Genomic DNA, 12253 nt, shown 5'->3' with positions numbered 1-12253 from the left:
TGCCATCATTATTATTATCCCCATTTTGCCGATTGAGGGAACTGAGGCCCAGAGAAGTGAAGTGACTCGCCCAAAGTCACACAGCTGACAAGGGGCAGGGGCGGGATTACGCCTGAATGAAGGAACAGTGGTGAGTCCAGTGCTGGGCGCTCAATAAATAGGATTGAACGAGTAGAGAAGCAGCGTGGCTCAGTGGGTTCGAACCCCGGCTCTGCCACGTCTGCTATGTGACTTTGGGCAAGTCACTTGACTTCTCTGTGCCTCAGTTACCTCATCTGTAAAATGGGGGTGAAGACTGTGAGCCCCACGTGGGACAACCTGATGACCTTGTATCTATCCCAGCGCTTAGAACAGTGCTTGGTACATAGTAAGTTCTTAACCAATGCCATCATTATTATTCTTCTAGACTGTAAGCCCACTGTTGGGTAGGGACTGTCTCTATATGTTGCCAACTTGTACTTCCCAAGTGCTTAGTACAGTGCTCTGCAATCAATCAATCGTATTTATTGAGCGCTTACTGTGTGCAGAGCACTGTACTATACTGCACACAGTAAGCGCTCAATAAATACGATTGAATGAATGAATCTCCAATCTTGTAACCTCCCCAGCGCTTAGAACAGTGCTTTGTGCCTAGTAAGCGCTTAATAAATGCCATCATCATTATGATTATCCCCATTTTGCCCATGAGGGAACTGAGGCCCAGAGAAGTGAAGTAACTCGCCCGAAGTCACACAGCTGGCAAGGGCGGGATTGGATTATGACTCAATGAAGGAACAGTGGTGAGTCCAGCGCTGGGCGCTCAATAAATAGGATAGAACGAATGAATCTCCAACCTTGTAACCTCCCCAGCGCTTAGAACAGTGCTTTGCGCCTAGTAAGCGCTTAATAAATGCCATCATCATTAGGATTATCCCCATTTTGCAGATGAGGGAACTGAGGCCCAGACAAGTGAAGTGACTTGCCTAAAGTCACACAGCTGACAAGGGGCAGGGCAGGGATTACGACTGAATGAAGGAACGGTGGCCAGTACAGCGCTGGGCGCTCAATAAATAGGACTGAACGAATGAATCGCCTCAGGGATGGAAGCCGAGCTACAAATCCCTCGAGAGGGCGGGGGGGGTGGGGGGGGGACGCGCGGGGGCTGCCGGGAGTTGTAGTCCGCGTCTCTGGGGCGGGGCGGAGCGGAGCGGGCGCGGGGACTCCATTTCCCGTCGTGCCTTGCGGGTCCAGCGCTGGGCGCTCGATAAATAGGATAGAACGAATGAATCTCCTCAGGGATCGAAGCCGAACTACAAATCCCTCGGGGGGGGGGGGAGGGGGGGGACGCGCGTGGGCTGCCGGGAGTTGTAGTAGGCTTCGCTGGGGCGGGGTGGAGCGGGCGCGGGGACTCCATTTCCCGTCGTGCCTTGCGGGTCCAGCGCTAGGCGCTCAATCAATCAATCGTATTTATTGAGCGCTTACTGTGTACAGGGCACTGCACTAAGCGCTTGGGAAGTCCAAGTTGGCAACATCTAGAGACGGTCCCTACCCAACAGTGGGCTCACAGTCTAAAAAGGGGGAGACAGAGAACAAAGCCAAACATACTAACAAAATAAAATAAATGGAATAGATATGTACAAGTAAAATAATAAATAAATAGAGTAATAAATAGGATTGAACGAATGAATCTCCTCAGGGATCGAATCCGAGCTACAAATCCCTGGCGGGTGGGGGGGGGGGGGGGACGCGCGGGGGCTGCCGGGAGTTGTAGTCGGAGTCGCTGGAGCGGAGCGGGGACTCCATTTCCCGTCGTGCCTTGCGGGTCCAGCGCTGGGTGCTCGATCAATAGGATTGAACGAATGAATCTCCTCAGGGATCGAAGCCGAGCTACAAATCCCTCGTTGGGGGAGGGGGGGGACGCGCGGGGGATGCCGGGAGTTGTAGTCGGAGTCGCTGGAGCGGAGCGGGGACTCCATTTCCCGTCGTGCCTTGCGGGTACAGCGCTGGGTGCTCGATCAATAGGATTGAACGAATGAATCTCCTCAGGGATCGAAGCCGAGCTACAAATCCCTGGCGGGGGGGGACGGGGGGGGGACGCGCGGGGGCTGCCGGGAGTTGTAGTCGGAGTCGCTGGAGCGGAGCGGGGACTCCATTTCCCGTCGTGCCTTGCGGGTCCAGCGCTAGGAATGAATCTCCTCAGGGATCGAAGCCGAGCTACAAATCCCTCGTGAGGAGGGGGGGGACGCGCGGGGGATGCCGGGAGTTGTAGTCAGAGTCGCTGGAGCGGAGCGGGGACTCCATTTCCCGTCGTGCCTTGCGGGTCCAGCGCTAGGAATGAATCTCCTCAGGGATCGAAGCCGAGAGCTACAAATCCCTCGGGGGGAGGGGGGGGGGGGACGCGCGGGGGCTGCCGGGAGTTGTAGTCGGAGTCGCTGGAGCGGAGCGGGGACTCCATTTCCCGTCGTGCCTTGCGGGTCCAGCGCTAGGAATGAATCTCCTCAGGGATCGAAGCCGAGCTACAAATCCCTAAAGGGGGGAGGGGGGGGGACGCGCGGGGGCTGCCGGGAGTTGTAGTCGGCGTGTCTGGGGCGGGGCGGGGCGGAGCGGGCGCGGGGACTCCATTTCCCGTCGTGCCTCGCGGCTGTTTCTGACGCGCGGGGGCTGGGAATGGGGGCGGGGTCTCCCCCGAGGCGGCGGCGGCGGCGGCGGCGGCGGCGATGGACCCGCGGGTGTCGGAGCTGTTCGGGGGCTGCTGCCGGGCGGCGGCGGCGGCGGCGGCGGGGGGGGGGGAGCGGGGCGGGGGCCGCGCTGAAGGTCCGGGCCTCGGGGCCGGGGGGGGGCGCCCCCGCCCCCGCCGCCGCCCCCGCCGCCGGCGGCCCCGCCCCCCCGAAGGGGAAGAAGAAGGGCGGGAGGAGCCGCGGGGCCAGGCCCAACAACCCGCCCTACCTGCCGCCTGAGGTAAGGAGACGACACCCCTCCCACCCCCCCACACACCCCATCCCCTGGCCTGGGCACTTACTTCCCAAGCGCTTAGTACAGTGCCCTGCACACAGTAAGCGCTCAGTAAATACGATTGATTGATTAGGAGGGCACGGCCGGGCCCCTGAGGGCGGGCAGGCTGTCATCCCCCCATCCCCTGGCCTGGGGGCACCTAGGAGGAAACAGCTGGTCTCCTGAGGGAGGGCAGACTGCCATCCCCCCATCCCCTGGCCTGGGCACTTAGGAGGGCACATCTGGTCCCCTGAGGGCGGGCAGGCTGTCATCCCCCCCATCCCCTGGCCTGGGCACTGGAGGACACAGCTGGTCCCCTGAGGGCGGGCAGGCTGTCACCCCCATATCCCTTGTCCTGGCACCTAGGAGAGCACATCCGGTCCCCTGAGGGAGGGCATTCCCCCCCCCCCCCCCCAATCCCCCGGCCTGGGCACCTAGGAGGGCACAGCCGGTCCCCTGAGGGAGGGCAGGCTGTCATCCCCCCATCCCCTGGCCTGGGCACTTACTTCCCAAGCGCTTAGTCCAGTGCTCTGCACACAGTAAGCGCTCAATAAATACAATTGATTGATTAGGAGGACACAGCCGGTCCCCTGAGGGCGGGCAGGCTGTCATCCCCCCATCCCCTGGCCTGGGGGCACCTAGGAGGAAACAGCTGGTCTCCTGAGGGATGTTAGACTGCCATCCCCCCATCCCCTGGCCTGGGCACTTAGGAGGGCACAGCCGGTCCCCTGAGGGAGGGCAGGCTGTCATTCCCCCCCCCACCCCCCAATCCCCTGGCCTGGGGCACTTACTTCCCAAGCGCTTAGTCCAGTGCTCCACACACAGTAAGCGCTCAATAAATACGATTGATTGATTAGGAGGACACAGCCGGTCCCCTGAGGGAGGGCAGCCTGCCATCCCCCCCATCCCCTCGTCTGGGCACTTACTTCCCAAGCGCTTAGTCCAGTGCTCTGCACACAGTAAGCGCTCAATAAATACGATTGATTGATTGATTAGGAGGACACAGCCGGTCCCTTGAGGGAGGGCAGCCTGCCATCCCCCCACCCCCCGGCCTGGGCACCTAGGAGGGCACATCTGGTCCCCTAAGGGAGGGCAGACTGCCACCCCCCCATCCCCTGGCCTTGGGCACTTAGGAGGACGCAGCTGGTCCCCTGAGGGATGTTAGACTGCCATCCCCCCATCCCCTGGCCTGGGCACTTAGGAGGGCACAGCCGGTCCCCTGAGGGAGGGCAGACTGTCATCCCCCCATCCCTTGGCCTGGGCACCTAGGAGGAAGCAGCTGGTCCCCTGAGGGATGTTAGACTGCCATCCCCCCATCCCCTGGCCTGGGCACTTACTTCCCAAGCGCTTAGTCCAGTGCTCTGCACACAGTAAGCGCTCAATAAATACGATTGATTGATTAGGAGGACACAGCTGGTCCCCTGAGGGATGTTAGACTGCTATCCCCCCATCCCCAGGCCTGGGCACTTAGGAGGACACAGCCGGTCCCCTGAGGGAGGTTAGGCTGTCATCCCCCCCATCCCCAGGCCTGGGCACCTAGGAGGACACAGCTGGTCCCCTGAGGGATGTTAGACTGCCATCCCCCCATCCCCTGGCCTGGGCACCTAGGAGGATACAGCCGGTCCCTTGAGGGCGGGCAGACTGCCACCCCCCCATCACTTGCTTGAGCACCTAGGAAGGCACATCGGGTCCCCTGAGGGCGGGCAGACTGTCATCCCCCCATCCTTTAGCCTGAGCACCTAGGAGGGCACATCTGGTCCCCTGAGGGAAGGCACACTGCCATCCCCCCATCCCTTGGCCACCTAGGAGGGCACATCCGGTCCCCTGAGGGAGGGCAGACTGCCGCCCCACCCCCCCCATCCCTTGTCCTGCCACCTAGGAGGTAACATTTGGTCCCCTGAGGGAGGGCAGGCTGCCATCCCCCTTCCCTTGGCCTGGGCAGCAGGACGGGCACAGCCGGCCCCGGGGGAGAGGGGCAGACCCCCCCCCCCCCGGCCCCAGCCCTGGGCACCTAGGAGGGCACAGCAGTCCCCTGAGGGAGGGGCAGACTGCCATCTCTCCCACTGCCCCGGCATGGGCAGCAGGATGGGCACAATCGGCCCCTGGGGGAGAGACAGAACCCCCCCCCCCCCTCAGATCTGGGCACCTAGGAGGGCCCAACCGGCCCCCTGAGGGAGGGCAGACTGCCATCCCCCCATCCCTTGGCCTGGACAGCAGGATGGGCACATAGGGCCCTGGGGGCAGGGGCAGACCAACACACACACACACCACGCCCTTGGACTGGGCAGCGGGCCTGGCATGGCCAGTCCCCAGGGGGTACGTGCTGACACCCCCAGCCCGGGGAGAGCAGAGCCCAGACTGCCCAAGTCGGGGGAACCCCCAGCCTCCGCCCTGGGCCTGGGGTCGTGGAGGGGGGCTACCCCACTCTCAGGCCCCGGGGGGATGTCTGGACGGAAGGACAGGACGGATGGATGGATGGATGGATGGATGGATGGATGGACGGACAGAGGGGCAGAGGATGGATCACCATCCCTGAGCCAAGGGTGAACCCGACAAGGGGCAAAGCCCACCAGGCCCCTTCCATCCCTCCCCTCCCTATTGGAAGCTCCTTTTGGGCCAACAGAAGTGTCTGCCAAGGCTGTTAGAGCATCTTCTCACAAGTGCTTAGTACAGCGCTCTGCATGTAGAAAGACCCTAATCAATACCATTGATTCCCTCTGGACTGTAAGTTCCCTGTGGGTAGGGGACGTGTCTACCTACTCTGTTCCATTGTACCCTCTCGAGCACTTAGCATGGTGGTCTGCGTGCAGTAAGAGCTCAGTATATACAATTGATTAACCTTGCCTCCCCCCCGCCACACCACCTTGCCCGGGGATGTGACGTGGCCCAGGGAAAAGACGAGGGGAGTCCAGAGATCTTCATTCCGTTCCCATTTTTACCACTTGCCTGCTGGGTGACTTTGGGCTGGTCATTTAACCTCTCTGTGCTTCATTTTGCTCATCTGTAAAACGGGAGTGAAACACCATTCACCCTCCCTCATAGTTTTTTCAGTCCCATCTGGGCCCAGGACTGTGGCCAACCTGATTATCGTGCCCCAGTGCTTAGCACACTGGTTGTTGGCACATAGTAAGCACCTAACAGATGCCACAAACTGGTTAACGTTATTATGACGTGTAGCTGGTACTCCTCCCTGACGTTTTGGAGCTGAGGGTACCGAAAGATGGAACAGAGAAGAAGTGTGGCCTAGTGGAAAGAGCTCGGGCCCGAGAGCCAGAAGACCTGGATTCTAATCCCATCTCCGCCCCGTGTCTGCTGTGTGACTTGGGGCACGTCACTTAACTTCTCTGTGCCCCAGTTCCCTCATCTGCAAAATGGGGATTAAGACTCCGACCCCATGACGTGGACCGTGTCCAGCCTGATTTTCTTGTGTCTACCCGAGCACTTAGTACAGTGTCTGGCACCTAGTAACTGCTTAATAAATACCTTTTAAAAAAAAAAAAAAACAGGAGGGATGAGGGGTAGTGTCTCTTTTAGTCCGTATTGATCCCAGAAGTGATGGGAACCCTCTAGGCCTTCTGTAACGAGAGATCTGCAGTCCTAGAGCGGAGAATCCCCTATCCTGGGGAAACCCAGTATGGAGGGGAGGACAACTTTCTGTAGCTGAGAATGACGGTCTAGCGGGTGTAGCAGGGCCGGCCCCTGGGAGCGAGGCCCTGTCTGGTGGTTCGTCTCGGAAGTTGTGATTTTTTTCCATCTTCTCCCCTTGTCACCTCCTGGAGAAGAGTCACCCGTACTAACCTCCCCCGAGACTGATCCTCAATCGACCCAGCCCGGGAGGGAGAGAGGGCAGACTGGGACCAGTGCTTGTACTGGCCAGTTGATGTTTAAGGCGGGGCTCGAGGGCCTCTTACTGCCCTCTGACTCCTCGTGACATCAGCGGGGATGGACCGGGAGGAAGGTCACGAGGTCTGATGGAAACGGGAACTAATCCACGAGGCGAGGGTCGAGTGTCTGGGGATCCAGGCCCCAAGACCCCCCTGCCAGGCTGCAAGAGATGCGCCTTGGGCGCCTGTGACAGATGGGGAAGGCGTTGTCCCCGACTCTTCCGAGGAATTCCTCAAAGAAGTCTTGGGATTCCCTTGGGAGAAGACCAGACAGACCCTGGAAGGTTGCCGTCGGTTGGGACCTGGCCAGCCGTGGGTGGTCATGATGCCAAGGATTCAGGCTTCATATGCCTGCCTGGCGTGGCATTGTGGAGGAGGAGGAAGTGGGGGGCCGGGGCTGCCGCTTTGCCATAACCTCCGGATTCTGTGTCTCCAAACAGGCAGAAGATGGAAACATTGAGTACAAGGTGAGCAGCGGTGGGGTTATCCGGTTGGGGAGGGAGGGTTTTTATTTTTTTCCTGGGTGAAGGTAAGGATGGGACCCTGTCCACATGTTTTGTTGTCTGTCTCCCCCTTCTAGACCGTGAGCCCGTTGTTGGGTAGGGACCGTCTCTATATGTTGCCAACTTGGACTTCCCCAGCGCTCGGTACGGTGCTCTGCACACAGTAAGCGCTCACTAGATACGATCGAATGAGTGACCCCGGAGGCAGTGAGGCCAGGGACGGAGCCCCTTTGGGAGTACTAGATTGCCCGATAGCGGGGAAGCGCGTTTACTCGGGGTAATCTCTTCTCCCCCTACCCCGGCGCTCCTCGCAGCTGAAGCTGGTGAACCCGTCCCAGTACCGTTTCGAGCACCTCGTGACGCAGATGAAATGGCGACTGCAGGAAGGTCGGGGCGAGGCTGTGTATCAGATCGGCGTGGAAGACAACGGGCTCCTGGTGGGGCTGGCCGAGGAGGAGATGCGGGCCTCTCTCAAGACCCTGCACCGGATGGCAGAGAAGTACGCCGCCCGCACGTCCCTGCCCCGCGTCCTTCCCGGTGCCCCCTTCCTCGGCCAGCCGGAGAGCTGAAAGGGGACTGTGGAAGGACCCCTCTGGGCCAGGTTTGGGGACGAGTCGGGTGGCGGGGACGGAGGGGTTCCCGCTTCGAGCCCGGGTGGGTTTAAGGGGCTTTGAGCCGGGTGGCCGGGGTCCCGGCTCCACCTTGCCGTGCCTGCAGGGTCGGGGCGGACATCACGGTCCTGCGGGAGCGAGAAGTGGATTACGACAGTGACGTTCCCCGGAAGATCACGGAAGTTCTGGTGCGCAAGGTTCCCGACAACCAGCAGGTGAGGTCCTTCTCGGGCCCTCCGTCCACCTCTCCGGAGCCTTTCCCCGCCCCCGGGATGCGGTGGGTGGGGTGAAATAACCGGGAAGGCGGTCCCTCGGTCTCCTGCCTCGGGCCCGGACCCGCCGGGGAAGACTCACCCCCGCGTGTCTCCCCGCCACAGTTCCTGGACCTGCGGGTAGCGGTGCTGGGCAACGTGGACTCGGGGAAGTCGACCTTGCTGGGGGTCCTGACCCAGGGGGAACTGGACAACGGGAGGGGCCGGGCCCGGCTCAACCTCTTCCGCCACCTGCACGAGATCCAGTCCGGACGCACCTCGAGCATCAGCTTTGAGATCCTGGGCTTTAACAGCAGAGGAGAGGTGCGGGGACGGCGGCGGCGGCGGCGGCGAGAGCTGGGCGGGCACGGGGGCCGGAATTGGGAAGCGGCGAGGGGAGCTGTGGTGGGATAGGGAAGAGGCCGGCTTCCTGGGGCGTGAGGAGCGGATGTGAGCTGCTGAGGGCAGGGCGAAGGGGGCGGCGGCGGCGGGGGAGCTGGGGCGGGGTCAGTGGCACCAACCTGGGGTCCAGGAGAGGAGAAGTAGGGTGGGCCGGGTGGCTGAGGGGGGCCGGGGACCCGCCTCAGGTGGTGAACTACAGCGACTCGAGGACGGCGGAGGAGATCTGCGAGAGCAGCTCCAAGATGATCACCTTCATCGACCTGGCGGGCCACCACAAGTACTTGCGCACCACCATCTTCGGCCTGACCTCCTACTGCCCCGACTGCGCCCTGCTCCTGGTGAGCGCCAACACCGGCATCGGTACGTGCCCGCCCGCCGGCCCCCCGGGGAGCCCCCCCCCGCCGCCCGTCCCGCCGGCCCCCCGCCACGGGGCCCGGACGAGCGCTTCTGCCACTCCCTCCCCCCCCGTCCTTCCGTTACAGCGGGCACCACGCGGGAGCACCTGGGGTTGGCCCTGGCCCTGAAGCTTCCGTTCTTCATCGTCGTCAGCAAGGTGGACCTGTGCTCCAAGGCCACGGTGGAGCGAACGGTGCGCCAACTCGAGCGGGTCCTCAAGCAGCCCGGCTGCAACAAGCTCCCCTTGCTGGTCACCTCGGACGACGACGCCGTCACCGCCGCCCAGCAGTTCGCCCAGTCCCCCAAGTAAGGCCCTCCGCCAGGCTCCCAGCCGGGAGGGTCCAGAGCAGCCCTGGCCCCCAAGGCCGGTTCCGGCGGGCCGATTCGCTCCTTCGGAGTGGGATTCCGGGCCCTGGGAATGACAGCTGAAGCGGCGAGCACGAGCCTGTGGCTCGGAAAGTTTCTGAGGGGACGGGGACGCCGGAGAAGGGGGCCCCAATCCCCCCCGCTCCCTGGGGGCTGCCGTTTCCGACCGGCGTGCGTCTCTTCCCCTTCCAGCGTGACCCCCATCTTCACGCTGTCCAGCGTGTCCGGCGAGAGCCTGGACCTCCTCAAAGTCTTTCTTAACATCCTGCCACCGCTCACCAACAGCAAGGAGCAGGAGGAACTCATGCAGCAGCTGACGGAGTTCCAGGTATCGGCCGGCCGGCCGGCTCCGGCACCTCGCGGCCCCCAGATGACCGTGGGCTCTGCTGGACTTCCAGCTGACGCCCTTCCCCTGGTCTCACTCAGGTGGACGAGATCTACACCGTGCCAGAGGTGGGGACGGTCGTGGGCGGGACGTTATCCAGGTGAGCGACGAGGGAGGGAGGAGGAGGAGAGCGTGAAATCATCCCCTCGCCCCTCCCACCCCTTGGCCTTCGACCGGGGAGGGAGAGGCGTGCTTTAGAAGGAGGGTGAGGCTGGGCCCACCTGTGCATCTTCAGGGGGTACCAGGCCCATCGGATCCCCTACCGACTCGGGTCGGCGGACGGGGGCTGCCGGGAGGGGAGCCTGGGGTCCGGATAGCAAGAAATGGGGGTCGGGGGACGGGCCGGGTTCTGGGGCTGGGGGCCTCGGGGAGGAAGAGGCGGCGGAGACCCCCGGCTGAGGCTGCGTCTTCCCCCGGGCCTCAGCGGGATCTGTCGAGAGGGCGATCCGCTGGTGGTGGGCCCCACGGACGACGGGCGCTTCCTGGAGCTGAGAGTGTGTAGCATACAGCGCAACCGCTCGGCCTGCCGGGTCCTACGGGCGGGCCAGGCCGCCACCCTGGCTCTCGGCGACTTCGACCGCTCCCTGCTCCGCAAGGTGAGCCGGCGGGGGGAGGCCGTTGGGCCGGACGGGGCGGCTTCTCGCGGCCGGGGGGCTGACCCCGGCCCGGTTGGCTCGGCAGGGCATGGTGATGGTCAGCCCGGAGATGAACCCCACCATCTGCTCGGTGTTCGAGGCGGAGATCGTGCTGCTGTTTCACGCCACCACCTTCCGGCAGGGGTTCCAGGTGACCGTGCACGTGGGCAACGTGCGCCAGACGGCCGTGGTGGAGAACATCCACGCCAAGGTGAGAGGCCCCGGCCCCCCCCGCGACGCCCTTTCCAGGCCAACTCGGTATCCTTCTCCCGCCCCAGCAAGGAGGGAGATGTGTTTTCGTTCATTCGGTCGCATTTGTCGAGCGCTAACCGCGGGCAGGGCACTGTACCGAGCGCTTGGGAAGTACAAATCGATGTGTTTTGAGCACCTTTTGGGAGCTGGCGGGCTCGCGGAGATCGGGGGAGGTGTGGGGGGGGGCGAGGCCGGGACTGACCGACGACCTGTTTGTACATATTTATTACTCCATTTATTTATTTATTTTACTTGCACATATCTATCCTATTTTATTTTGTTAGTATGTTTGGTTTTGTTCTCTGTCTCCCCCTTTTAGACTGTGAGCCCGCTGTTGGGTAGGGACTGTCTCTATACGTTGCCAATTTGTACTTCCCGAGCGCTTAGTCCAGTGCTCTGCACACAGTAAGCGCTCAATAAATACGATTGATGATGATGATGATGACCTCACCTCCGCCCCAGGACAAACTGCGGACGGGCGAGAAGGGGGTGGTGCGTTTCCGCTTCCTGAAGCACCCCGAGTACCTGAAGGTGGGAGCCAAGCTGCTGTTCCGCGAGGGCGTCACCAAGGGCATCGGCCACGTCACCTACCTCCAGGCCATCGCGGCGGGTGAGGCCTCGGCCCGCCGGGGCTTCTGACCGGGCCCCCGCAATACAGTAGCGGCCGCGGCTGGCGGCCGCCCCCGCTGCGGCTCTGTGCGATTGCCCTCTCTCCGCCCGGCACGGGTGCCTAGCTGGGGGTGGCGAGGGGGTTGTGCCAGCTAGGCCTGGTACGGGGGGAAGCAGGGAGCCCTGGGTCGTTTCCATCACCGAGGTCTCACCCTGCTGTGCCCTTCGTGGGGAAGCAGGGAATCCGGGCCGCGGCGGGGGGGATCTCGGCTCTGTCACGATCACCCCAGGAGAGCTACCCTGCCCCGACTCGGGTCAAAAGACCATCTCCGTTCCCCTCCACCCTCCCCGACGCCTCCTTTCAGGTGACCCTTCCACCCTCGCTCCCCCAGGCCCCACTGGTGCTATTTCCTTCTCCGACCCGGGCACGGGGCTGCCGGGCCGCAGGCCCGGAGTGCCGGGGTGGAAGCTGCGTGGCAGTTTCTCTCCTCCCTCTTTGTTCCTCTTCCCCTCCCTCCATCCCACAAGAGGGACGGATGGATCGCAGCCAAGGATGCACCGCCGTCCTCCGCCCGCCCGTTTGTAGTGATCCTCGCCGGCCGGGACGAGGGGCAGCAAGGAGATCCCCGCCCTGGGCCTCTCTCCTTACCGTTTGTTAATAGATCCTGAGTTCCTGTGGACTAAGCGGCTGTTGGTTGAAGTTTCTCTGCACATATATATATATATAAATATAATATACATATTGTACAGAATAAAGTTGTTTTATTGAAAAAGGTGAGTTGGGGGCTTGATTCCGCCACCAGTTTGGGCCTTGTCTGTCCGGGGACCACCCTCTCCCTCTCATTCATTGTCGTATTTATTGAGCACTTACTGTGTGCAGAGCGCTGTGCTAAGCGCTTGGGAAGTACAAGGTAGCAACATCTAGAGACGGTCTCTCCCGTTGTGGCCTAGTGCCTCTGGTCTCGAGCTAGGGACGCCAAGCGAAAGGG

General features: G+C 62.2%; 1 protein-coding gene across 1 annotated transcript; it reads left to right on the top strand.

The window, feature by feature from the left end:
• The first annotated feature begins 2866 nt into the window (after nucleotides 1–2866).
• GTPBP2 (GTP binding protein 2) lies at nucleotides 2867–11994 on the top strand. Its single transcript, XM_038760785.1, has 12 exons — nucleotides 2867–2937; nucleotides 7295–7321; nucleotides 7672–7856; nucleotides 8075–8183; nucleotides 8346–8543; nucleotides 8807–8981; nucleotides 9104–9323; nucleotides 9576–9711; nucleotides 9810–9868; nucleotides 10193–10364; nucleotides 10450–10614; nucleotides 11118–11994. Exons 3-12 carry the CDS (start codon nucleotides 7723–7725, stop codon nucleotides 11292–11294), a joined length of 1545 nt encoding a protein of 514 aa, XP_038616713.1. The 5' UTR covers nucleotides 2867–2937; nucleotides 7295–7321; nucleotides 7672–7722; the 3' UTR covers nucleotides 11295–11994.
• Nucleotides 11995–12253: the final 259 nt, after the last annotated feature.

Source organism: Tachyglossus aculeatus, chromosome 19 (genome assembly GCF_015852505.1).
Source record: "Tachyglossus aculeatus isolate mTacAcu1 chromosome 19, mTacAcu1.pri, whole genome shotgun sequence".
Lineage (NCBI taxonomy): Eukaryota > Metazoa > Chordata > Mammalia > Monotremata > Tachyglossidae > Tachyglossus > Tachyglossus aculeatus.
This window is presented reverse-complemented; position numbering and strand designations above follow the sequence as displayed.